General features: G+C 43.1%; 1 protein-coding gene across 1 annotated transcript in view; it reads left to right on the top strand.

Moving 5' to 3' along the window:
• Window positions 1-27,518, top strand: part of Wwp2 (WW domain containing E3 ubiquitin protein ligase 2) — a 121,717-nt gene that overhangs the window by 37,832 nt on the left and 56,367 nt on the right. The window contains exons 5-6 of the mRNA XM_051201722.1: window positions 10,838-10,975; window positions 14,150-14,246. Of these exons, the coding sequence (XP_051057679.1) occupies window positions 10,838-10,975; window positions 14,150-14,246 (235 nt within the window). The remainder of the gene's footprint in view (window positions 1-10,837; window positions 10,976-14,149; window positions 14,247-27,518) is intronic.

The following is a 27,518-nucleotide window of genomic DNA, read 5'->3' as shown; positions in this document are numbered from 1 at the left end:
CCAAACTCTTAACAATGAGTTTTTTTTTTTTTCTCCAGCCCCCTCTGCTAAGCTTCTTGATGTGTCTAGCTCATTGTGCCCCAGGACCTTTGCACGTAGAATGATTTCCTCATTCCCAACCCCACCCCATCACCCACTGTGGGGAACTTGAGCTCCCCATTGGATTAGACTGTCGTCTTGTGTTTTTCTGGATGCTTTCACAGCCCAAGTAACAGGCTGCTCATGACACTATACATGCCATGCATAAAACTTTTTCTGCAGAGGCCACTTTATATTTCTTTGTTATTTGGTTACTGGTTCTTCTTCTGGGGAATCAGGGGCTTCCTAGAGGCAGGGACTGTTTCCTCTCTCCAGCAGAAGCAAGTCTGAGTGTTCAGTAACTGTTCCTTGGATCAATGAACAAGAAAGAAAAAGGAATAAATTAAGAAGCTGCAAATGCAGCTCAGTTGGTAGTGTTTGCCTAGCATGCAAGGAGCTCTGGGTTCTATCCCCAGGACTGCATAAAATTGGGCATATTGGAGGACACATCAAAAGTTCAAGATCATCCTCAGCTACACTGTGAGCCCTAGGCCAGTCTGCTCTGCATGAAACCCTGTTTCAAAAACAAAAAGAAACAAAAGAACTGTTTATACATGGTTTTGTAAAATAAGTCCATTTTCTATAAAAGAGTTCCTGCAGACTTAACAAGAATTCTAGTGTTTACAGCATGGTTCCAGTGAGGTAGGAACATCTTCATTTGTCAGGCACTGGCTACAGTTGGAAGCTAGAGAAACCTCATAACGCTAAACCCAGGAAGTCCCTGGCTTCCTATGCTGCAAAGGGGATATGAAAGAACACTCTCTTCCATTCTGGTGAATTGCCAGCCTGTGCTAGTCTGAGTTACAGGGAGCTGGAAAAGACCATTGACTCTGCCCTTCTGGAATTTCCCCTGGTTCCAGTTTCTCTGTATACAGTTTCTCACAGTTACATGTAGAATGAACACCCGCCTGCTAATGAATGCTCTACTTATTTTCACTTTCTCTGCTGGGCCTGTGGGATTTGAGGCAGGGGGAGGCAAGAAGGAGGTGGCTGGCCCCACCTAGGAATTCTGTTAAGGCTAAATCCAGCCCTTCTTCATCGGCCTTGAGATTCTCAGCCCTCAAACATGTGGTCTCCCTAAAACTACCCTACTGTTGTGTCATCCCTCTCTTTTTTTCTTTTCAAATTTCTTATGTCTGTAATCTGAATTAGAATGAAAAAGGAAACTTTCCTTTTGAAAGCTTTGTGTATCCAGGGCTGGGGACATACATAACTCATTGCCTCCTTAACATCTTAGTAGGAGATTCTAGGTTCTATCCCCAGCACTAGGGAAGAAAATTATATGTACGTGTATATATGTGCACCACATGAATGCCTGGTGTCTGAGGAGTCCAAAAGAGGGGATGCATGTTATGGGTGGATGTGAACCACCATATAGATGCTAAGAATTGAATCTCCGTTCTGTAAGAGCAATAAGTACTCTAAACTGCTCTCTAGCACCATGCACATGTTTGTCAGAGAAGCATGAGAAAACGCTCTCAGCTCAAAAGTTCTTTCATACACTTCTGTGAAAGTGTCCATGCCAGAGCTCTAGATTTTGTAATGAGGTTGCATTCTTGTGGCATGGCTTGACAGTCCCACTTATGCAGTTTGCCTTTTGTTGGCATAAGGAAGGTAACTTCCACACCCTATGTATCCAGCCATACTCATTAGTACCATATTCAGACAGCATGTCAAAAAACCCAAGTCTGCACTGGCCAAGTCTGAACTGGCCTAGTCAGCACTGGCCTTTGCAGTCAGGCATTGCTAGCCTCCATCCACTAGCATTCCTGGCTTTGTAGTTAGGGGAGCAAGAGTAAGAGAGCCCTGTCACTGCTTAATTGGTATGCTTTGGACCTTTTATAAACTGTGTGTGTGTGAGGTTGTGTTCTTGGTAAGTGCTTTTTGTCATTTTACAGATACTTTGTGTCTTAATATGCTGACCTAGGGGAAAATTAAAAAAAAAAAAAAAAATGAACAAAGTGATCACAGTGAAAAATATTAAAGGATAAAGAATAGCCAAGGGCTGATGAGAGAGTTTGTTAATAAACATGTTCACCATGCAAGCCTGATGGTCTGGGCTTGAACTCACATACAGTAAAAGGAGAAAACTGACTTCACAAAGTTGTCCTCATACCACATGCATGCCTCCTGGTCATAAGTACATGCAAGAGCATGTACACACATGAACACACACATGAAGGGTTGGGTGAACAGCCAAACCCTGTCTAAAATAGTTGCTGTGAATTTCATTTTGGAAAAGTGGTCTGACCATCATGCTTCAATGCTGTTTTGCTTTGATTTCTTTTCTTGTTGGAAGCAAAAGCAGGCCCCTGAGTTCAGCCAGCTTATCTTCAGAGAATCCCAGTGACTGTAACTGTTAATAAAAGTTAGGTGGCTTTTTTTTCCCCTTAAAAAAAAAAAAAATTACAGGCCTGGAGCGATGGCTTAGTGGCTAAAAGTACTGGCTGATCTTATAGAAGATTTAGTTTCAATTCCAAGCACCCATCTCTAGCTCTAGTTTCTGATGCCCCATTTTTTCCTCTGTGAACACATTGGGCAGCTTAGAAACTATTACTGTAGTTCCAGAGGATCTAATACCCTTTTCTGAGAGACATTCTTACATGTATATCTTGGGGATAAATAAGAATGTGGGAAATGATAGGTTGATAGATGTTTATTCGGGGAGAATTCACTTACACCAGAAACAGATGACTGCCCGAAGGTTCCCGTCCCAAGGATGCCTCCACTAGGAAGCAAGAGAGAAAACTGGGGTTCAGGACCCTAGACCTAGTCCCCCTTGGTCATGCCCACACCTGTCCCCATGCCCCAATGGGTACGTATGGTCAGTGCAACAGGTACAGATGGGGTGGATATCTCACTACACACACACACACACACACACACACGCACGCACGCACGCACACACACACACACACACACACACACACACACACACACACACATATATATATATATATATATATATATATATGTGCCCCCCCAACACATAATTAGAGCTAAGTATTTTCTAGATGTATTTTTAATGTGATTGTGTGTGCTTGGTGCCTGAGGAGGTCAGAAGAAGGCATCAGGTGTGCACATATTCATTTCTGTCTCTGCTAATCTCCCCTCTTGCTACTTCATTTCTCATCTGTGACTACTTTGTAAATAACTGTAAAATTTATTCATTTAGTTTTTGGTTTTGGTTTTGCAGCAGAGTCTCCAAGGCTGGCCCCAAACTTGCTGTATACCCAAGCATGCCCTTGAACTTTTTCATCCTCCTGCCTCCTCTTTCCAAATGTGGGCATTGTAGCTGTGTACCACCATGCCTGTTTTGAGGATTAGGACTCATACAACTAGTGATCTTAGGCAGTTGTGTAGCTCAATGACAGAGTACTGAGTGGACGCAGGCCCTGGGTTTACTTTCTAGCACTGAAAAACACCATAGCTCTTGGTGTCTATTTTATATCTTAAAAAACAAAAAATCCTTAATGGTAATCACTTAATTCCATCCCATCAACTACCTAGGCACTTTTTTTTCCTCCAGTTTTCTTAAGAGAGTTTTGTTTAATTTTTTTGAAACAGTGTCTAATGAGGCCTGAACTGGCCTGCAACCTGTCCTATACTCAAGGATGCACTTGGTCCTTCTGCTGGTACCTTCCATGTGTCGACACACTTGGCTATTTTTTTAATCCCAAATGCTGGGATTACAGATGCACAGCACCATGCCTGGCTGGCAAGTTTGTCCTCTCTGCATTTGGCTTACTTTAGTCAGAATCTGGATGAGAGTGCCATGTCTGTTAAACCTCCTTATCCAAAGACTCCTTTTTATACCTTTTTCTTTGTTGCTGACTAAACAAGGCCCACCTTATGGATTTGGCTGCTGTGTCCCTGATGTGCAGTTCAGTGTGTCCATCAGTCTCTTGCTTCTGCAAGCTTATGAATGAGCACCATCAGCCCACCCCAGACTGATGTACTATTCTTGGTGTGGCTGTATGCGTTGCTCCTTAGGAGGCATGGTTCTCTGGTTGTCTCCTTGCCTTGTGGCTAGTAGAGGGTTCTCCTGCAGTGTCCTTGCTTTCCTTCTGATTCTAGAAGCTGTATATCCTGTTGCTGTCTGTCCACTTTTATAAAGTAGCATCACAAGAATTTGGTGACTGGTTGGGACTTCCAATGGAACAGTGTGGTCATATGTGACAAGTACATTTGCTGAAGCTGGCTTGAGCTGATGCCTTGGCTTTTTTGGTAGAACTGATGTCTCTTGCCAGAGTAATATTTTTATTATTATATGTTCCATTTTGCCCTAATTGAATCTGACTTCTGCCAAACCGTGTTCTCAATTAGCCCCTGATTGCAGTCCCTGCCTTTTCTGTACAACTTGGATTCCCAGAGACTGCAGCCTTGTGGATATGCTCTTGGGGTACTTCCAGTGAAGTACCAGAGAGAAGTAGCAGTCCAGGTTTTCTTAGATGCTGCCTTCTTGGGAGACAATGAGATTACCTCAGCCTTGCAATTGCAGAGCCTTCCCAGCTGGCTTTGTCTTACTTCAGCCTTGTTTCTTCTGTAGCCAGAGGGACTGTTGCAGTCTGATCTGGTCTCATCCCTTGAGCACAACCCTCCCCTGGGGCCCTATCTTTGCAGAGTAAATACCAATGGCCTTACAAGGCTCTAAGGCATTATTCATGGTCTCCAGTTGCCCAAGTTCTCACCTGCTCCAGCCACCTAGTTTCTTTGCCCTGCTGTAGACAAAACAGGTCTTCTCCCTCCTGGTGATTTTGACCTTGTTTTTTCTTTTGCCTTGACTGGTCTTCTGTTAGATACCTGCATGACTCTCTCCACCATCCTCTCAAACTACTAATTTCTCTCCTCAGCATTCTTCACCCCAAAGCTTCTCCCAACTTAATTCCCTCCACCTTTCTCTCTTGTTTTTTGTTTGTTTGTTTTTAGTTGTATTTGCCCTTTTTGTTGTTTTGTTTGTTTGTATGAAACAGGGCCTGACTGGTTTCAAACTTACTACGTAGACCAGTCTGTCCTCAAATTCAGAGTTCCTCTGCCTCCCAAGTGCTGAGATTAAAGGTGTGTGAACCATATACAGCTACTATGCTTTTTCTTTGTTTATTTGAGAGAGGTTTTCATGTAGCCCAGGCTGGTCTTGAATTTATTATGTAGCCAAGAGTGGTCTTGAACTCCTGATCCTTATCTTTAGCTCTTGAATGCTGGAATTATGGATGTGTACTTCCATGTTCCTTCTATATGCAATTAGGTTTCTAAAAACCTTGCTTTTCTGGACTGGGGAGATAGCTTGGTGGTTAAAGTACTTGCTTTGAGAGTTAAATCTGAAACTTGGATCTCCATAGCCTCTGTAAATGCTAGGTGGTCATGGCAGCTCACCTGTAATTCCAACCACCAAAGGCAGAGGCAAGAGGATCCCTAGAGCAAACTGGTTAGTGGGACTAATGATTGACAAGCTCTGGGTTTGATTGGGAGACCCTGCCTCCATGAATAGTAGAAGACTTCACAAAGATGATCATCAATCTCAACCTCAGGTTTCAATATGCATGCATGTGCATATGCAAAACATGGCATACGTGCATGGACACCACATACACAGGTATACCAGTATGCACATATGAAAACAACAACCAAAAACAAAAAAAAAAAAAAAAAAAAAAAAACTTGCTTATTTTCTGCTTCCTCACATTTGGAACAGATTTCTTCTTGTTCCCTTGAATCGCCTTGCATACAGAACAGCTGATTTAGGGTATACCCATGTGGACTGTGGGATCCAGACAGATCAGGGCCTATGAGGCCAAGGGCAGTGGGCCCCTGATAATCTCAGTCTGGTTACAAAAAGTACCCTGTCCATCCACATCTTTTCTTTTCCTTTCCGCCTCATGGATGTTAAGCACATGCTCTGCCACTGAGTGGCAAGCCCAATTCCCATAAGTTTGTTTTTTATTTGTTTTATTTCTGTGTGTGTGTTTGTGTTTGTGTGTGTGTGTGTGTGTGTGAATGTAGGCAGAGTTGCCATGGTTCATGAGTAGAGGTCAAAGGACAACTTTTAGGAGTCAGTTCTTTTCTTCTACCATGTGGGTCCTGGAGATTGAACTCAGGTCACCAGGCTTGATTACACGTGCCTTTACCCACTGAGCCATCTTACCAACTTTGCAATATGTTTCCTGATTTTTTTTTCTCTAAAAACATTATGTCACAAATATAGATGTTTTGCTTCCATGTCTGTACATGTACATGCTTGGTGCCTAAAGAGGCCAGAAGAAGCTGTTGTGTCCCTTGGTACTAGAGTTACAGACAGTTGTGATCGGACATATGGGAGCTGGGACTGGAATTTGGGCCCTCTATGAGAGTAAAGCATTTCTGACACCGAGCTGTCTCTCTAGCTTTTTTTTTTTTTAAAGAGAAAACTTTAGCCCATGCTCACCGCTAACTCATTGTGTAGACAGTGCTGCTCTTGAACTCAAGTCAGTACTCCTGCCTCAGCCCCCTGACTTCTGGTGTTACAGAGTGAACTAGTTCCGACTAGATTTCTTGATTTTAAGCAGTGCCTCCCCAAGTATAGAAAGACTTGCTAGAAGAGAAAGGGCCTTTGTCGAGTCATGAGTGTGTCTGTAAGGAAACCAGAGGGCCCGGGGTGAGGTGGCTCAGGCTCCTATTTATAATTAAGATTCCAGTATATGTTTCCCAGCCACACTTAGGCCTTTCAGCCTCTGTATGTTTCAGTCTGCCGTTAATTAGCAAATGATTTCTTTAGTCCCATTATACACTGTAAGACTCCCCTGGCTCAGTTTTTTTTTTTAAAGAAAATAATAGGGTGTTCTGTTCTTGGTGGTTTAATATTTTTAATAGCTTTGCCAATTTAAAAAAAAAAAAAACTTTTCCAACCATTTCTTATGAAATTCACAAATGTACAGAATTGAAAGGGTGATAGAATAAATATCCAGTGCCCTCCACCTTGATCCGCACTGCCATTCCTCTACATCTTTGTTATCTTCTCTGTATGTAGAACATGCCTTTGTGTAGTGTATTTGTGTGTGATGTGTCTATACCTGGTGTGTGTATGTGCATGCATGCCTGTATTCGTGTGTGAGTGGAAACCAGAGGAGTATGTCACTTGTTCTGATCCATCCCTCTCTACCTTACTACTATGAGACAGAGTTGCACTGAGTCTGGGGCTAGGCTTGTTGCCACTCACCACACCTGGCAGTGCTGGGGTGACAAGACTACATCCACATGTGGCTCTTATCAATAATAATAATAATAATAATAATAATAATAATATTATTATTATTATTATTATTATATGGTCATGGGTATTTTGCCTGGATGAGTATGTACCATGTGAGTGGCTAGTGCTCTTAGAGGCCAGAGAGAGTGTTGGAACCACTGGGATTGGAATTACATTGGCTGTGAGCTGCCATGTAGGTGCTGAGAATTGAGCCCACATCCTCTGCAAGAGCAATAAGTGCTCTTGCCATCCATCTCTCCAGTCCACATTATCTGGTTTTTTTATTCTTTCATGGTTCTGGGATCCAGCTCAAGTCCTCATGCTTGTGCAGAAAATGTTCTTCCCTGCTAAGCTGCCTCCCAACTTCCTGTGTGCAGTTTTTTTTTTTTTTTTTTTTTTTTTTTTTTGTCTAAATTATTTGAAGGTAAATTGAAGCTGTTATGGCTTTATTCTGGAAAATTGCAGTCTGTTTTCCACTTGAGGATGCATGCAGATACTCTCAGTCTGTTGCACATCTCCCAAGTGTGTTCTTGTAGGAGGTGGGCCTGTTAGCTTCTATCTGTCCTTGGCTCCTGTATATAAGCCTTCATTTCCTTGTGATGGTTGTATAGCTTGGAAGGTTTTGTGAAGTTTGCTGCTGCAACCCAAAAAGTCCCAGAGAACAGTCCAATGACTGTAAGAGAGTTCATGATAGGTAGACCAAGGGAAAGCTGTGCGTTTTAGCCTCTAGACATAGAAATTGGGGTAGGTAGTAAAAATGGCAGCTTAGGAACTTCCTTGGTGCCACCCAAGTTTTCACAAGTGTCCTCTGCAGAATGTGCTTTGATTCCTCTATTTTACCAATGAGGGAACCAGTGTGGAAGTAAGTGACTCTTTGGTAGCAGCACTGAGATTCAGTCCAGAGTTTCTCACCACACCTGCCTGCCTCTGCCCCCATGCTGCCTGTTGAAGATTGGAGGGGCGCTCTCTGACCGTTAAATCAGTCACGTAGGGAAAAAAAAAAAAAAAAAAAAAAAAAAAAATAGCTCACTATACCAAACCAAACCATGTATCATTCATAGCTGCTTCTGCTTCTTCTTCTCCTCCTCCTCCTCCTTCTTCCTTCTCCTCCTCCGCTTCTCCTCTTTTTTTTTTTTTTTTTGAGACAGGGTCTTTCTTGGTAGTTCTGCCTAACCTGGAACGTGCTCTGTAGACCAAGCTGGCCTCGAACTCAGAGATCTGCCTGCTGGGATTTAAAGTGTGTGTTGCCATGTCTGGCTTATTTCATAGTTTCAGTGGGTCAGGAATTAGGAACAGCATGGTCAAGGATGTCTAAGGGATCCATGCTTCTTGGGCTGTTGTCATGAGGGCTTGACTGGGGGTGGTGAGTGTGCTCCCAGGTGGTGTACTCACAGTCTTGAAACAGTTCCAGTAGGCACGCCTGCTTCCTCCTCTACTCCTTGGCTCTCAGAGTTTCTAAATTCCCATTGTTATTTTATAGAAACATGAAAATTCACCAAGTTTCTCAATGAAACTAACCAAAAAGAGAGACAGAAGGAAGAAGGAGCCTAAGAGACCCAGGGCAGGACAGAGATTAAGTGAAGGAGACACTTTAGAGAGTCTGGGGATCTCTGTCTCACTTCAGAGACCTGGGATGGGTCTGTCTTTTGTGTGTGTGTGTGTGTGTGTGTGTGTGTGTGTATACACATATATCTATATCTATAATTTTTAATTTTAATATTTATTTTAGATTTATTCATTTTATATCTATGGATATTTTCTTTGCATGTATGTCTACACACCAGAAAAGCGCATTAGATCCCATGGGATTACAGTTACAGATGGTAACTGTAGGTGCTTGGAATTGAGCCCAGGGTCTCTGGAAGAGCAGCCAGTGCTCTTATCACTGAGCCATCTTCCCAGCCCCTTTATTTTAATTTTTTAAAAAAGATTTATTTATTTGTTTGTTTGTTTGTTTGTTTGTTTATTCATTTATTATATATGCAGTATTCTCCATGCATGTATGCAGGCAGTCCTGAAGGGGGCATCAGATCTCATTATAGATGGCTATGAGCCAACATGTGGATGCTGGGAATTGAACTCAGGACCTCTGGAAGAGTAGCTAGTTCTCTTAACCTCTGAGTCATCTCTCCAGCCCCCTTATTTTTAAGATATGTTTTCATTTTATGTGCATGAGTGTTTGCCTATATGTATATATGTTTACCATGTGCTTATGATGTCTGCAGAGTCCATAAGAGGGGGTCACATCCCCTGGAACTGGAGTTACAGACAGTTGTGGGTTCTGGGAACTGAACCCAGGTCCTCTGCAAGAGCAGCCAGTGCTCTCAATCTCTGAGGCATCTCTTCAGCTCCATGTTTGTTTGTGTCTGTGTGGGTATAGGTTGCAGGAGTGGGTGTCAGAACCCCTGGAGCTGGAGCTAAAAGTGGTTGTGAGCTTCCAGATGTGAGTGATAGTAATGGAACCCAGGTTCTGTGTACAAGTGATACACATTCTTAACTGCTGAACTCTCTAGCTCTTCTGTTAAGTTCTTAAAGGGGCTGCGTCTTAGGTTGGAAGCTGGCTTTTATTTTTTCCCCCATTGGGAAGAGAAATGATCTCCAGAAAATACTCAAATTTACTCTATGTAAATGCTTATGGAAACTTTATCTATAGACTACTTTGATCTAGAGTAATGGTTTTCAATCTGTGGGTCTCGATCCCTTTGCAGGTGAACAACCCTCTCACAGGGGTTGCCTAGGACCATTGGAAAATACAGCTATTTACATTATGATTCATAACAATAGCAAAATTAAAGTTATTAAGTAGCAACAAAAATAATTTTATGGTTGGGGTCATTATAGCATGAAGAACTGTATTAAAGGTTTACAGCATTAGGAGGGTTGAGAACCACCGGAATGATATTTTATAATAATGTAACCACAAGTAACATGGAGTGCAGGCTAGGTGAAGTCGGGGAATCTAGCATGAGGCTATTCCTTCCCAAACCCATCGACACCTGCCTGCTGGTTCTCACTTTGTAACTATTGAATGACCTTGTGATGGAGGCTCCAGGTCCTGACTGGACCAAACTGTAGAGAACTAAAGTGTTCCTTGTGGATAGATACTTGGCTGATTGAAAGCTATTAGGGCAGGTAGGATTGGGTATGTGCAGGGATGTTTCTTGTTTTGTCCTTCCTATACATAGTAGGGGTGTAGCTTGCCCAGTTTTTTTTTTTTTTTTTGCTTTGTTTTTTTCTGTGCCCCATCATTAGCCCTGCCCTCTGTATAATAGCTTGTAAGCAAGCACACATAAAAGATGTTGTAGCTAATGTGGGATATGAGAAACAGGTGGGCTTCCCACCTGCCCAACATGAAGTTCATTACCATTCAGCACATTGCACCCCATTCTGCTTTTCATGCCATAAGACATGTTGCAAAGGGCAGGAAAGTACTGCCAGGGAAGCCACAGTTGGTGGGATGGAGGTCTCTAACTTAACGAATCCTAACTTGTGCATTTGACTTAGTCTGTCCATGTTGCATTTTATATCGAACAGTGGAGAACACGCAACTGACCCTGAACCTGCAGACTGAGAACAAAGGCAGTGTTGTCTCTGGAGGAGAGCTGACAATTTTCCTGGATGGGCCAACTGTTGATCTGGGAAGTGTGCCTAATGGCAGTGCTGTGACAGACGGTGAGTGCCTCCCTGCTCTCCAGCCTGCGCCAGTATAGGGGTGGGTGGACAGAGATTCTGAGAGCTTGATTCTCTGCTAGGCATCTTGGTTAGAGTACTATTTATCCAGCTCCAACTTAGAGCTAGCTCTGCCCCTTCTTAGTCTCCCAGATCAAAACATGACTTGAGTTTTCAAGAACTAAAATAAATGTCACATCTCTGTGTTATTGTTTGGATTGAAGGCAGAAGAAAGCATCTTTTCATCCCATATGGACCATGGAAATAAAATGTCTTTAATAAATGTGATTCTAGTTAAATCCTCTGGGGAGCTTGAGTGTGTTCCTATAAGATGGTGTTGGCTGGAGAGGAACCGTGTGTCCTTGTGGAGTGTCCCCTGCTCTGTCCTGAGTGTATGGTGTGCTGGTAGTTTGTTCCATTTGATCTAGTCTAAAATGAGTCACTTCTGGATCTAGCAGGAAATTATTTCATGGAGTCTAAAGTCTGGAGTGGGTTGTTTCTTCTTTTTCTCATTAAATGTTTTGTTAGGTGTGATGTAAGATGGAACTTCTCAGGCTAAGCATACTTTCTGTATTGTAGGGGTGAAGTGTGAACTCCCCAATCAATTGCAGGGTCAGGTCTCAGATTGGAAGAATTTAGCTGCTGAGAAGAGCCTCTGCTCTGGAGCTGGAGGGGCGTCTCTGTAGAGAAGAGTATAGCTGCTCCTGCTGAGGACCAGGGTTTAGTTCCCAGCATCCACATGGCAGCTCAGTCATCTGTAACTCCTATTCCATGGAATCTGATACCTTCTTCCACAGATGTACATATAGGCAAAATAAATAAACAATAAGTAAATCTTAACACCCTTCCCCAAAAAAGGTCTTGCTTAGGGTATTTTTGGTGGGTTTTTTTTTTTTTTAAATTTTGTTTTGTTTTGTTTTTGTATGTTAGTTTGGTTTGGGGTTTATAATTGTTTTGTGTGCTTTAACATGCACAAGCATATATCTCTCATTGGTTCAATTCAATTGGATGTAATTGGATACCTGCTATGTACTAGGTCTTAGTCCAGGTGCTAGCCAAATGACAGTGGGCAAAATTCACAATTCTCCTTGAAGTTTCTAATCTACTTGGTGATAGGGGAGGGATAAGCACAGAAATAACCACATAAGTGTCACTGTGACAGGACCTTGGACAGAAGGGAGGGACAGTCTGAGATTCCTGTAATCTGAGTGGGCATCATCGAAAGTAGGGAGGTGTTCTCAGGAAGTTGAGACCTGGACCGTTGTAAGGAGTAAGTTTTTTCAGCCCGCCGCCTGGTCTTGTCCCGCCACTGCGCCAGCCCCAATTAACATACTGAGACTCTGTATTAGATATAATTCTGTTGGCCAGGTACTTGTTTCTTATCGGCTAGCTCTGTCTTAAGTATTAACCCATTTCTGCTGATCTATGTATTTCTCTTATCAGGGAGCCGGCTGGCATACTGCTTTCTTCAGGCTCTCCATCTTGACTCCTCCTTACTACTTCCTATTTCCTCCTTATCTCCTAGCCCCTCCTATCTTCCTTTCCTATTGGCCAACAATGCTTTATCCATTAACCAGCATGAGAAACATTTACAGAATGACATCTCCCATTAGACCGTGAGTTCAGACAGTGGGAGAAAGGAGTAAGTAGGTCTATGGTGAAAATATAGGGGTTGAGCAGCTGGATTCTGGGGAGCAGCAAGGAGGGTAGCAGAGGTCAAGATGGAGAGATGTGTCTAACTCAGAATACACCACCTCAGAGACTATGATCAGGATAGTGAACCTTACCCTAAGAAACAGAAGGCTGCTCAAGGGCATTATTTTTCCCTCCTCTCTGACTTCAGGGTACCACTATATAATCCTGGCTATCCTGGAATTCCCTATGTAGACCATGCTGGCCTTGAATTCATAGAGATCATCTGCCTCTGCTTCCCGCTGCTGGAATTACAGGTGTGTACCATCATGCCTGGCTTTTGCTGGTTTTGTTTTGTTTTGAGACAGGATCTCACTATGTAGCTCTAGCTGACCTAGAACTCACTGTGTAGACTAGACTGGCTTCAAACTCATAGAGACCCATCTACTTCTGCCTCCCAAGGATTAAATTCTTGTGCTACCTCAGCTGGCTGTTTAAAACAAAAACAAAAACATTTTGTTATTAAATTAAAAAAATTAACTTGTGGGACAAATGTATAAAGGTCAGAGGACAGTTTGTGGGAATTGACTCCCTGAGGTCATTGAACCCAGGTTGTGAGACTTGGTGACAAGTACTATAATTCTGGCAGAACTATTGGCTCTATTGTTGGTTTTTTGTTTTCTTCATTCATACACAGAATTGGCTATATAAGGCTGTTTTTATGAGCATGTATAATTTCCTTCATGCATGTCCTACCTCCATGCTCCTTCACTTGCTTCTTATCATTTTGTAGTTAGCTCCCTTTGTTCCCAGGGTTTTACTTCAACCTTTATGTCACATAATTTTAAAGATTTATTTTAATTTTTTGTGGCATATGTGTGTGTGTGTATGCCACATATGTGTAGGTGTTCCCAGAGCTTGAATTACAGATGGTTGTAAGCCATTTTGAAGTAGGTGCTGGAATCAAACTCTTGTCCTCTGGGAGCAGCAATTGTTTTTAACCACTGAATCACCTTGACAGCTCCATATATACATAATTTTCTGTTTGCTTGTTTTGGGGAAAGATCTTACTATATAGCTCAGGCTAGCCTTGAACACGCTGTCACCCAAGCTAGCTTATTGTGATATCCTGTCTTAGCCTCAGCTATCTAGCTGTTGGAGAACCTTTTAGGTGAAGAGTGACATGATCTACTTTGACTTTGCAAGCTCTGTTTGCATTGTGGAAAATATCCCCGTTTCAGGCACTCACTTGGCCCTTCCTTTGAGAGGCTGAAGTTTATCTGGTGGATAAGGCAGGCTACATGTTAGTGTCTGGGATGTTTTTGAATGTCATTATTTACTAGGTTTGAGTTCTATCTGTGTGATCTCATATGATTGTCTCTGCTTTATAAGGAGTGGCTTATAGAGTGGCTACCACTGCCAGAAGTCCCTGTCCCATCATAGTGGGTAACTCCTAAAATCCAATGGGAGTTCTCTACCTGGTGGTTAGCTCTCAAACAAGGGCTAAAGTTTCTCAACATTTGTCTTTTCTTGTGATTGATCTAGGATCACAGCCACCATCGAGAGAATCCAGTGGTACTGCTGTAACTCCAGAGTCCCGGCACCAGCCCCCCAGTACAAACTGCTTTGGTGGCAGGTCCCGGTAAGTACCCATGTTGATGAGATGGCCTTGGGAAGGTGCTTGAAGCTATGGAAAACACACTGGCAGCAGCAAGGAACCACACATTTAGAAACTTGGAACCGTATCACTGATTCAGTCTGTTAAGGAGTTCTTGAGGGAGTACAGTGCTCCACATTCTTAGGAGAGTCAGCAGCACATTGACAAAGATTGGGGCTGGCTGGGTAGAGAGGACTTCTCTTTTCCATCAGGGGCTGTAGCAGTCCTGATGCATGGAGAACATGTTTCTTTGCATTTATCTCTTGGGGCATTGCTGATGGTTCTCATTCTCAGGTTGATTATAACTTTCTATGCTGAGGGTCTGAGTTCATTTATACTTGTTATACCTATTGTGGATGATGTGATTCTGTTTACTGCTCCTTCTTACATCTGTATTTATGCTCTAAACTCATTTTCATGACAACTGAATTCCTAGGCAAGAGAATAGTTTTAAATGTATCGGAAAGATCGTGGAGGAGGAGGATATGTTTAGTGGCTATTGCAATGTACAGAATCCCCAGACATTTTCAGGAAGAGAATCGTATGAATGTAGTTAGTGAATATTATCTTCTTACAGTAGGCAAATTGCTGTTAGAAACCTTTCCATGCAAATCCCAGAGGGTATAGAATAATGCTCTTGGGAAATAGAGTTGTGTTCCATCCAGTGTCCACAGCATCTGTTATATCCCTTGAGGGCAGAGGTCAGCTTCTCGTTTGGCTTATTTGTGGCTTTAGGAGGTTCAGGTGACCAGAACTTGTCAGCAGGAGTGAGTAGATGTTTGGATATTTGCCTTTGAGACCCTAGTTTTCACTTAGATGCTGAGATGCTGCTTCTTAGTTCTCAGTTCTCCATGTTTGTGTAACAGTGTTACCTCAGTTGAAGACCAGTAACATTTTCTGTGACTTGCTGTGCTAGATGGCTTGTGAGAAGTAATATATGATTAGGTCTCACAGGATTAGGACCTGTAATATGTTTGACAACTGTTGTATCAACAAAACAATGATCCAGAACTGGAGAGAACAGAATCTCCTCTGGGTGACTAGCTCAAGCAGGGATGTCTCAGCATTGCTCCCTTCCAAGACTGGTTTCTTTGCCTCAGTGCTTTTAACTGCCTGCTGGATTTTTTTAAAGTTGGACTTGAAGCCTTGGGTCTGGTACACTTATACCACCTAACTTGAGGTTCAAAGGTAGCTCGGTCAAGCATGAGCCTTGCGAGCCTGAGGATCTGAGGTCACACAGCACCCTCATGAAGATTCTGGGCATGGTGTTCCTTGTAATCTCAGTGGTGGCAGTAGTGGTGGAGAACAAGCTATACCAGGAGGTCACTGAGGCTTGCTGACCAGCCAGCCTGCCTACTAGGAGCTGCAGGCCAGCAGCAGACCCCATTTCAAAGAAGGTAGAAAGCATTCTGGGAGAAGACATTGGAAGTTATTATCTGGTCTTCACACTTGTGTACCTGTACGTGTGCACCTGCACACATGAACATGTACTCATTTTAAAAAAAGAGAAGAGGGACTTTATGATTCTGTAATCTTTTCTTTTCCTCTCTTCCTTCTTTTTGAGATAGGAACTCATATTTCACAGGCTGGCCTTGAGCTCTTGCCTTTTACCTCCCAAGTGCTGAAATTGTACACGTGTTTACCACATCTGGATTAACAATACCTTTCTGTTTATTTGTTTGGCTTTTGTTTTTTTGTGTAGCCTTGGCTTTCCTGGAACTCACTCTTGATAACAGGAGCCTTAACTTGCTGAGCCATCCTCACCAACCTTGACAAATACCTTTTTAGTGGATACATTCATGGTAAAAGTATAAAAATTTGGCGAGAAAAGCAAGATTCAATGTCATGTACTTGTAGTCTCAGCCACTTGGAAGGCTGAGGCAGGAGGATTACTGGAGCCAGAAATTTGAGGCCAGCCTGAGCAATATAGGAGACTATGCTTCAATAAAAACAAGACAAGTAAAATAAAATGGATGGGAAAAATAATCTTGGATACAAGAGAATGGTTGATTTTGGCCAGAAGACACAGGAATAATAAAATAAAGGCTACAAAGAAAGTATGCCTAAGGTCATGCTGTTTCTTAGCCTGTGTGGTGATTCTGGATGTTCTCTTTTTCTTAAAAACTGACTATATACTTAACCTTTTCCTATGTTTATGGGTATATTTCACAATACAGTAACTAATTAAAAAGTGCCACCTGCCACACTAAGGAAACTGGGCAGCAGGGTACCAGGTTGAATTATTGTATGTTCTTGAAGACAGATTTCAGATTCCCAGAGTTTCTATAATAGCTCCTTACCTACATTCTGCCTGGTTTACATGTGTAACAGGGAGGCAAGTGATTGATTCTAAGGGGATGCACAAGGGGATGCGCCACACTGACCTTTTAGGACACTCTGCATCCCCCCCCCCCCCCGAGTTTCTCTATGCAGATCTGACTGTCCTGGAACTTGCTCTGTAGACCATGCAGTTCTGGCACTCAGAGATCTGCCTGCCTCTGGCTCCTGCTGTGACAAAAGGCATACACCACCACCCAAGTCTTACAATCACAGACCTGAGAGTTTAGTGTGGGACTTAGAGCCCAGGTGAAAGCCTGCCCCTTCCAGGTAACATCAGAACATCCTTAATCTTGGTGGCCTGAGAAGGCTGGTTATCCCATACTTGATTAGGAACAGCGTTCCAAGTTCTTGGAGGAACTGATGTATGATGAAGGCCTGAATGCTTGCTGGCACAGAGAACATGTAAGGATCCCTCATGTTTTGTTTCTGTTACTGGAATGAGCCTGGCTTTGGACACTTGTCCCATGTTCCTGGGACACCATCATTCAGGGTCCTATGCAGGGAATTGTAGTGAGTTCAATCTTAGTGATGAGAGAGAGAGAGTTTTGTGGAGCCAGCAGATGCATGTAAGAGAGGAAACCAGTATGGCAGAGGCAAGTCTGAGCAGTGTGGGCTGGGGGTTTGTCCTTTGTTTAGACATTCAGAACATCCCATCCGATCCTAGGATCTAAGGATACCCAATAGGATGTGTATGGAGGGAAGAAGAACCCAATAGAAGGGGTTATGCTGGAACTAGCAGCCTTCCTTGGGTTTCATGTAGATTAGAAATGGTTGTGAAATTCCAGGCTGAAGTTGGAAAGCCAAGGATATCCAGATTTCCTTTGTGGTTTGCTATTTTTTGGCCACCTGTGATCCTCTGTTTTCTTTCTTCCTCTCTGTTGTGTGAGGTGAGTGATGGTGGAAGAAATCTAGTCAGTAGTATTGTTTGTATAGGACACTTTTCCTTTCTGCCCCAGCCTTGTTGGGCTCTCTGACATGAGTGCTGGCTTCCATGGGATTCTCTACGAAGATTCCATAGACAAGGAAATGAAACAAAAAAGGAAATGTGTCTTCATTTACTTTTAGCTTCATAAAGTTGGTTTTTTTTTTTTTTTTTTTTTTTTTTTTTTTTTTTCCCTTCTTGTGTTAGGGATTGAATGAAAGGTTTATGTATTCTAGGCAAGTGCTCTGCTATTCATCTGTATGTACTCTGTGCAATCTTGTTTTATTTTATTTGAGATGGAGTCTCACTAAGTTGCTTTCAGCTTACTCTTGTAGCTGGGGCTAGCCTTAAACTTGTGATCCTCCCGCCTCAGCCTCCCGAATGGTTGGGATTACAGGCCTGTGTCACCAGGCCTGGTGGAGCTTTTTATTAATAGGACTTTACAAGGGATCTTGGCTGGCTATGTGGGCTCAGTTTGTTGTTCTTTATTATATGTACATCTATTTGTTTTGAAAGTGGTGAATGTTTTCTGATACTGAGAGCTGAACCTACAGCCTTGAGCATGTCAGGTAAGCATTCTAGCATCAAACTATACTCCCAGCACATCTTGTGCACATGTGGTGTGAGGGAGACCTGAAGGCCTTTAGTTTCTCCAGGTCCTTCCAGCTAACATTAATTCAAATCTGCATTTGAACATGTTCCTCCCAGTGATGTTTTTACTATGACCATTTTAAGACCTCCTTGTAATGGTTTTCTGTCTCCCTCGGTGACTCTTCTTTTTTGTCCTGCTATAACAAAAACCTCTTAGATTTATTAGCTCCTTGCCTTGGTATTAGTACCCCCCTCCCCTGCTGATAGTTGAAAAGAGCTGTCTTCTGGGAAGCCTGTGCAGCCCAGAGTCTCTGGTAAGCTCTGAATAGCTCATGGTCTGTGTCTGCAGACAGCGGATCCCAGAAAGGAAAGACAAATAAACTTAGGCCGTATGAGTCTGCTGGGAAGCCCTGGGAGGGCCAGGGGAGAACTGGGAAGCAAAGCTGACAGGGAGAGAAGGACTCTGGGACCCGAGCCTTCAGGCACTGGGCCATTCTTTCAGCCACTGCTGGCTACTGCCACCCCTCCTTCCATGGAGCTGACCAAAGCTGACTTGGAGATGTTACCTTGTCGGCCTGAAATGGAGTTTGGCACTTTCTGCTTCCTTTAAAATGTGCCTGTAGTCTCGTTAGTGTTGCTGGGAAGGAGAAAGGAATACATGTAAATCTATTTCATCATTCAATGGCAACAGACACCGTCCCTGCTTCCAGGGTGCCTGCAAGCTATCTTCTGAGCAGTTGAGATTATGGACAGTATCTGGGGGCATTTTCAAGAAGTAGATATGGAGATTAATACCATCTAAATATTAATCATCTATTAGTAAAAGTGACATTATTATACTTTTACTTGTTTGTATCTGTTTATTTTGTAGCCAGCTATTTGGCATTTCCTCTGTAGGATAGGAGCCAAGGGAGAGGTAGTATGTGTCCCAGAAAGCTGACTAGATCTAAGAGTAAGGAAGCCTTACTCTTACTGTGAACACACTGCTCACAGTAGTCAAAAGGTAGAAAGACGTGGTATCAGATCTAAAGACTCTGTAGCAGGAAGACACTAGGCAACAATTACAAGTACTAGTGTGTACACACCAGCACACCCATAGTGTGTACATACCCTAGTGCTGGTGTGTTCACAGGCAAGAGTAAAGCATTTACAGATGAATGCTTTGAAAGAGTTTGCTGACCCAGTGAAATGGGGGTTGGGGAGTCCCCACAAGTTGAGTGTTCTGCATGGACAAAGGCAAGGAAAATGAGAGAACTTGGCTTACTAGGGGATGGGAATCCTTTGGTCATGCTGACATGACCCATAATGGGGATGATTGCTGTAGCAGCCCCAATTCAGCTGCCACCTGCTTTTGTCTGTTTTGTTTTTGTAAAAGCCAAATAGAGCAGCAGCATAGGAGTTTTCTTGTGCCTCCACAACCCATAATCAACCTTTGTTAGAGAGGAGCCTAGGTGACACATTGTCACTCGAAGGTCATTGTTAATGCTAGGCCTCTGGCTTGGCGGTGTTCATTCTGTGGATTTTGACAAGTTCATGGTGGATAGTCACTGTTACAGGCTCATGCAGAGTAGCCCCATCTGCCCTGCTCTCTCTGACTCTGGCACTAGTCTTATTGTCTTCATGTTTTTTCCTTTTCTAGAATTATGTTCACTGTAGAGCTTTTGTTCACATTAGTTTCATTAGAATGCAGTTATTTTTTATTGGATACTCAATAGTATTCCATTGTTTGAATCCAGCACATTTTATTTATAATGGGCTAACTGAAGAACTCAGAGATCCACCTACCTCTGCCTCCTGTGTACTGGGAGTAAAGGCATGAAGATACTACCTCCTAGCTGACTCCTAATAATTTTAAGTCTCTACAGTTTAAACCCAAGCAAATCTCCACATGAAGGAAGATATGCCACCCTGACTAAAAAATAAACCTAGTCCAGACCATTTGGACATCACCATTTCAACTGCTGATTTCCTGTTCTAGAATCTGTATGGACCTCAGTTTTCATCTATCTCTGACTCATAGCTGTCACAGCCACAGACTCCAAGCCCCAAGAAGCAAGATATCTTTTTTTTTTTTTTTTTTTTTTTTTTTTTTTTTAAGAATTGAGTGAGGACTAGGCTTGAGCTGTGGAAAATAGAGGTGAGATAGGGGGAAAAAAATACTTCAAGCTACCTAGGAGGGATAATCATGGAGGAGATTGGAGGACAAGGAAGAATAGAGGGGACTCTTAAATTGTGGCATCATCCATTGAGAAAAGGAACCTTAGAGAGAGGGTGTGTGTGTGTCACATCCCCTGCAGTGTTGGCTTTAGTGCTGGGTAGGCTCCCTGAATGGTGGTGCTGGCAGACTCCAGAGACACAGACTCAAACCCTGTGTCTTTTTTTTTCCCCCTTCATTTTTACCCTTTTTTTTTTTTCATGTGCATTGGTATTCTGCCTGAATGTCTGGGTGAGGGTGTCAGATCCTGTGGAACTTAAGTTACAGACAGTTGTGAGCTGCTATGCGGATGCTGGGAATTGAACCTGGGTCCTGTGGAAGAGCAGCCAGTGTTCTTAACTGCTGAGTCATCTTTCTAGCCCCAAGCACTAAATTCTTAGGCATGGACAACAGGAACAAAATAAAGGTGACTGTGGGACTCTAGAACTTCTCAGACCTAGAAATTTGTGGCTAAAGAGGGAGATCTAGAGAGAAGGCAATGAAAAGAGCGTAGGTCTTGGAGGAATGGCTCTTTAGTCAAATTTGGGCAGCTTGATGTGTGTGGGAAGATGAGAGCAGAACCGACAGCAAATGTTCTGAGCAGACATGGATGGTAAGAAGAGCAGCTGTACAGGCAACAGTGTTGGTGGCTGTGGTGTGGTGTGATGCGGTCAGACTTTCTCCAGTGTTCTGTTGGAGCTGCATAGCTCCCTGTAAAGTACCAAGGTTAATGGAGGTGGTCATTTGGGGTTTGGTTTAGTGATTGTCTTTGTGATGGCCAACTTAATAGCCTAAATAGAGCGACTCCTTTCAATTGCTAAAACAGGTCCATATTTGAGGCCCCCCCCCAATTTTGTAATAGATAAACGTAGCTATAGGACTAAAATCTAGAATTTATATTGCTTTACAGTTTCGTGAAGTTGTGTACCCTTATTAGAAATTTAGCACAGATACTGGTTTCAGCCATACACTTATTTTAAAAAAGAAGAAGAAACTTGGTAGAAACACATTTAAAAAATAGTAACATGTTAAAGACAACAAACTAGACCCAAAGAGTTTCATTTTTTTATGATTCCACTTGCATAACACTTGAGAAAAGGTCACATTACAGAGATAAATCTAGTCAGCAGTGGCTAGGGACCCAGGGGAAAGAAATGTGAGGGCACTGTGTATGCTCCCTGTCTAGATTGTGGTGATGGTCGTGTCACTCTTCAAGTGATGTGTGTAAAAAGGATAAATTGTACTGTATATAAATTATACCTTAATTTTTAAAAGCTTCTAAAATGATACTTTTACTTATGGTATGTGTGTACTACGTGAGTCAGTGTGTGTGCCACAAGTGTGCAGATGCCTTTATGTGTGTGCTGGGAAATGCTGGGAACTGAACCAAGATCTACAATGCTCTTAACTGCTGAGCTATTTCTCCTGCTCCTAATTTTAAAAATTGTATAACAGATTCTTGAGTTTAACATTAGTGAAGCTACCACTTGGCATTGTTTTCTTATTTTTAAAAAAGTGTTTTTGTTTTGTTTTTTTTTTTAAACATTCATTTATGGTTTGCCCCCCCCACCCCCATTCTTGGTTCTGGGTCCACCGTGTAGACTCCGGGGATCAGACCGAAGTCCTCAGGTGAGGGAGGCAGCATCTTTACCTACAGAGCTGTCTCACCAACCCTGCTTGGCCCATATGCCCCCATCCAGTCAAGGTCAGCCTTTCCAAGGGTCTTTAGACTATAGGTATAATTTCTCATGAAAGCATTTAACTGATTCTAAAACAAAAGAAATTGATGTGATCATTTGTAACTTTATATTCAGTTGGTCTGTTGTGTTTTGTGTGTCTCTTGGTATGTGGGGGATTGTTTCCACCCTTGTGCCTCATAATGTCTGTCCTGCCTGTTTGGTTTCCCTGAATGTTTAGCCCAAGACAAGTGCAGGAATATGAGGAAGGGCCCCTGTGATCCTAGCCTTTAGGGAGCCCAAGCAGGACTGTGAACTTGAAGCCAGTCTGCCTCTCACAGTGAGAACCTTTTTCAAAAAAGAAACGAGAACTTTCTGAAAAGAAGCCCCCAAAACAAACAAACAAACAAAAAGAGTCTCAGTGAGTCAAAGATGTTTTTAACACACACATCACTTGATAAGGACGTCACATTCTGAGTCTGGCACTGTGAAGCGCAAGAAGTGTCTGTGCACTCCCTGTGTGCCTGTCTTTTCTGTTTGGCTTTTTGATGACTTGTAGCATTTCTGTGCATTGGGTCTCCTTTGTGTGCTTACAAATGGCCTGTGAAAGAGACATACTTTAATAACAGGGAAAATTAGTGAAGACCCAAAGTAGGATATGGTACAAATATTTGTTGTTGTTGTTATTATTATTATTATTATTATTATTATTATTTTGTTCCTCTTTTAAAATGATTTTCAATATGTGTATGTATAGCATGTGTGTATGTAAATGTGTATAGTGTGTGTGTGTGTGTGTGTGTGTGTGTGTGTGTGTGTATACATGGTGAGTATGAAGGTCAGATAATTTGGAGGAGTCAGTTCTTTCCTTTCACCAATATGGATTCTGGGATTGAGCTCAGGCTGTTGAGCATGGCAGCAGATGCCTGCACCTCCTGAGCCACCTCACCAGCCCATCCAAGGTCTTTGCCATTTTTGCCTTTAAAACCTTTTGTTTATTTGGGTGCAGAGCTCAGACTGGGGCTTTGGTTGAGTATGCTTAGGCACACTTCCACTGAGCCACTGAGTTACAGTCCCCCCTCTCCAGAGTATTTTTTTTATTCTTAGAGTATGATGAACTAGAGAATTGAAGGAATTCCTCCTCCTCCTTCCATAGTTTGTTGGTTTTCTTGCAGGAGGAGGTTTACAGGGAGGGTGGACTGAGACATGGCTGAGTGCCATGTCAGGGCAGTGTGCACCTCATTCATCTGTGTTCCCGGTGGAGCCTGGTATGGTGCCTTGCTGCACGTAGCAGTGGTTCACTCTGTGTTTGCTGAGCTGAAAGAGCCCTGTGTTTCTGGGCTTCATTTGCCAGGACTCCAGGGTGGGTCTTGCCTACTGGTTTACATTCCTTTTCGTCCCAACTCTGAGGTGTGAGAGCATGGTTCAGGAGCAAGGATGGAGGCAGACTTTTTTTTTTTATTAGTAGCTCCCTGGCCCTTTCTTGGTCTTGTTCCCACTCACATTTGTGGAGAATCTCACAACCTACCCATTCCTCTTGTTTCATCTGGTGCCCTTCTTCCTGTGCTTGATATTTCCTTATTGAACTCTTTTCATGAACTATTCTTCTTTGTTGTTGTTGTTGGTTTTTTTTTTTTTTTTTTTTTTTTTTTTTTTTGGTTTTTCGAGACAGGGTTTCTCTGTGGCTTTGGAGCTTTGGAGCCTGTCCTGGAACTAGCTCTGTAGACCAGGCTGGCCTTGAACTCACAAATATCCACCTGCCTCTGCCTCCTGAGTGCTGGGATTAAAGGCATGTTCCACCAACACCCGGCTTTCATGAACTATTCTTTTCAGATCCCTGCAGCTTTTAAGGTTGACCCTAGACTCAGAGATGAGTTGCCATGAAACCAAGACCTGTGTTCCGATTCCACCAGGAATCTGACCTTTGAAGAACAGCCAGGTCTCAATGTAGTTGTCCAAATTCCCGAGTGCTTATTAGGCCTTGAAAGGCTGTACCTCACAAAGGGCACAGTCCCTGCACTGCTGTCCCATAGCGATGGGTAGGAGATTGCAGAGTGATGTCTTAAAGGGAGAGGGTGAAATGGGGTGCTGTGCAAGCATTGTGCTAATGTTACTACCCAGCTGTGTGTCTGAGAAGTGGTACGCGTGTGACCTCCCAGTTTGGCTCCTTCTGTCCTTAGGCCTGAATGCTATGTCAGTTCTCTGGAGCTTTGAATCTCTGATTTTCTCTTCTGCCCCTGCTGGAAAAAGCACTTTGCTTAGAGATGGGGCCTTGAGTTGCTTCATTTTTATAGAGATCTTTTCGCTCAATTTTGAGTCTAAAAACTAAGGTGGAATGCTTTACATCATGTTTGTCTAAAAAACAAGAAGCAACTACTACTCATGAGGCAAAAACAGATAACTTATACAGAGTATTAGCACTATGAGTGTTAGTCAGAGAACTGGGTAGCATGCTACGTCCTTATCTGTGCTGGCTGGTTTTTTGTCACCTTTACACAAGCTAGAGTCATCAGAGAGGAGGGGACCTCAGTTGAGAAAAGATGCAGCTGCAAGGCATTTTCTTAAATAATGATCAGTGGGGGAGTGCCTAGCTGAAGGTTGGTAGTGGCACCCCTGGGCAGGTGGTCCGGGTTCTTTAAGAAAGCAGCCTGACCGAGCCACAGGGAACAAACCAGCCCTCCATAGCCTCTGCATCAGCTCCTGCCTCCAAGTTCCTACCCTGCTTGGGTTCCTGCCCTGACTTTCTTTGATAATGAGCCATGATGGAGAAGCATAGGCCAAATAAACCATTTATTTCCCAACTTGATTTTTGGCAATAGGTAGAAGCAGGAGGATCTGAGTTCAAGGCCAGTCTTAACTATATAGGGAGTGAGAGGCAAGCCTGGGATACTCGATACTGTCTCAAAACAAAACAAAACAAAATAAAATCATAACAGATAAATCAGGCTTTTGAACTTAGCAAACACACCAGACAGGTGGAGTCTGGCTCCCTTAACTGGACTATCTAAAGGAACACTTGAAGCCCAAGGGGTTGTAAGCACACTGTTCTGTTACCTGAGTACTTGCTGTGAGCCTCTTCAGGAAAAGGGCACAGTGGGGGTTCTGCTTCTAGCCACAGATCAATTGCTATTTCTTCTGCTTCTAGCACAACCCACTTCAGACTAACCCTCAGACTGCCTGCCACCCAACCTATGTGTGGGTCCTCTGTGCCCTTAGCCTTTCTCTGCCTTCAATGGAGCCCCTCTGAACCCTGTAAACTCTCAAAGTCTTCCCTAATCATATGTAACACACACAATGAGAAAGAGAGAAAGGAGAGAGAGACAGCTGTGAAAATGTGTGATTGGAGAGTTAATATTTGTAATTGAGGCTGGAATAAAATAGCCTGTGATTGTGAATGGCCACAATATCAAGTGAAATCAAGAACTGTTTGGTGAAGTACAGCCGACAGAGCCGACACTGTGGAAAGATGTGAGCATGTCTTATTCCTGGTGTAGTTTGCTTACAGTGGATGGTGCCCCATTCATTGGTGTTAGTCATCATGGTAAGGTATCTTTGAAAGGAGAGCAGAGGTCATTTTAGAAATTGTGCCTACCATAGTAAGTCTCTCAGTTCCTGCATTTGATTGTGTGCTAGTCCTTGCTTGAAAAATTACAGTTCAAGAAGAACCTGCCAGATTAAACCAGGTCTTGGAGCTGATGTGAACACAGTATGAGTCTAATGAAGTAAGCCATGATACTGGGTCATTTCACATGCTGCTTAGGATCAGCATTTGTTGGGGGGGGGGGAATACCTAAAACCTAGCAAAGTGACATTCTAGCCTTAGGTAGAGAGTTTTACTAGCTTCTGACCCCCTGGGCTTGGTGATCTTGACACCTCAGTCTGCCTTGTGGGTAAATTTCAATATTTAAAGATGTGGTACTGGTGATGAATGAGTGTATTGGCTAATATCTGCAGGTTACAGGCCTGAGAATGCTTCTGGACCAAGAATTGCTGTTCTCAATCATTCAGCTCTTCTTACATGCCTCCTGTGAAGTCAGCCGAGGTGCTGGGTATACAGTGTCACAAAACAGATATGGCTCTTCTCTCATGGGCCTTATTGAAGACAGATGTTAAACTTAAGAGACCAAACAACAAATACAAGCTTAAGTTCCAGTAGCATGGAGGGAGTGGTGATGACGCAGGCCATGATGTGAGGGTGGGTGTGGGTTTGCTTTACATGAAACACATGAGACCCACAATCTGGCTTTGGGTCCAGGTGGGTCAGGAGTCCACAGGAGAGTATTCAGGTGAGTAGACGAGCAGAGACCTGTGTTTTCCTGGGTAAGAGGGCACAGCAGCAGCGGAAGGGATGTCCACGGAACACTTACTTTCTTCTTTCCCTCCTGCTATGTATCTACCTTCATCACTTATCCTGCCAGAACATTTAGAAATAACACTCTGTGTCCCCAGTACAAGCTGCTTCTCAGTAGCCCTTGGAGCCTGATTCCCTGATCTTCCTTAGACTCTAAAATCTATGGACACTTAAATCCCACATGTAAAGTGGGGTAGCATTTGGTATGTACCTACCTAAGTCTTCCCTTAGACCTTCTGCATATACCCATTAAAAGCCATGTAAGTGATTTAGGGAATAGTGTCAGGAAATACCTTATCTGTATTTCAGTACAGATGCCATTCCCCACCCCAGTTCTTTTTGATCCTCAGTTGGTTGAGTGTGTGGAGGTAGAACCCCTTGGACAGAGTGCCATACCAGGGCCTGGTCAGTGGTCAGTTCGGTAGTAGAGCTGTCAGTCTGGGAGGCAGTGGGAGGCTGGGTTAAGACAAACCCACTTCAGTAGGAAGAAGAGGGATTGGATAGACACCTTAATGTTTCTTCCAACTCTGCCAGCCCCGTATAGTTTCCTCTTCTGTGTTAGTGGAGGTTGATGGCCCACAGGTTCTGAGAGCCTCACAGTCTCATTGGCTGCTGTCTCTGTCCCAGGAGCGTTACTTATTCTTGCCTGGTTGTGCTGAGTCAGTTACACACTCCTTTCTGAACACGATCTGTCATGAAAGTTGGGCAGAGTGTTGGTGTTTTCTGATCAATAAAGCCTAATATATGATCTGCAATTAGAGTAGAAGTGGAACAATTAATTCTGTCTTAGGATGAACTTAGTCCAAGAAAGTAGCCATCAGTAAGGATTGCTGTCTCTTCCAGGTTGAGCAAAAGTCAGTCGTTTGTCTTATTGTAATTTAGAATGGACTTGGCAGTGGGATTCTTTCTGCCTCCCCCGTCATTTCTGAGGCTGGCAGCTTAGAAGTAGGGTGTAGGATGGAGCCATAATTTACTCTGGGAGTGACTCAAATGGTCTCATTTTAGCTATAATTGTGCCATTCTCCATTCACTTCTCCTCCCACCTCCCTTTTTTTTTTTTTTTTTGGAATGAGGAGCTTGGAAAAGAATATGAGTAGAGTAGGCTTGCCTATAGATACTTCCTGGTGTGGTGGAGGTGCTTATTTTCCTGTCACTGATTCCCTCCCTCCCTCCCTTCCTCTTT

Source organism: Phodopus roborovskii, unplaced genomic scaffold (genome assembly GCF_943737965.1).
Source record: "Phodopus roborovskii unplaced genomic scaffold, PHOROB, whole genome shotgun sequence".
Taxonomy (NCBI): Eukaryota; Metazoa; Chordata; class Mammalia; order Rodentia; family Cricetidae; genus Phodopus; species Phodopus roborovskii.
This window is presented reverse-complemented; position numbering and strand designations above follow the sequence as displayed.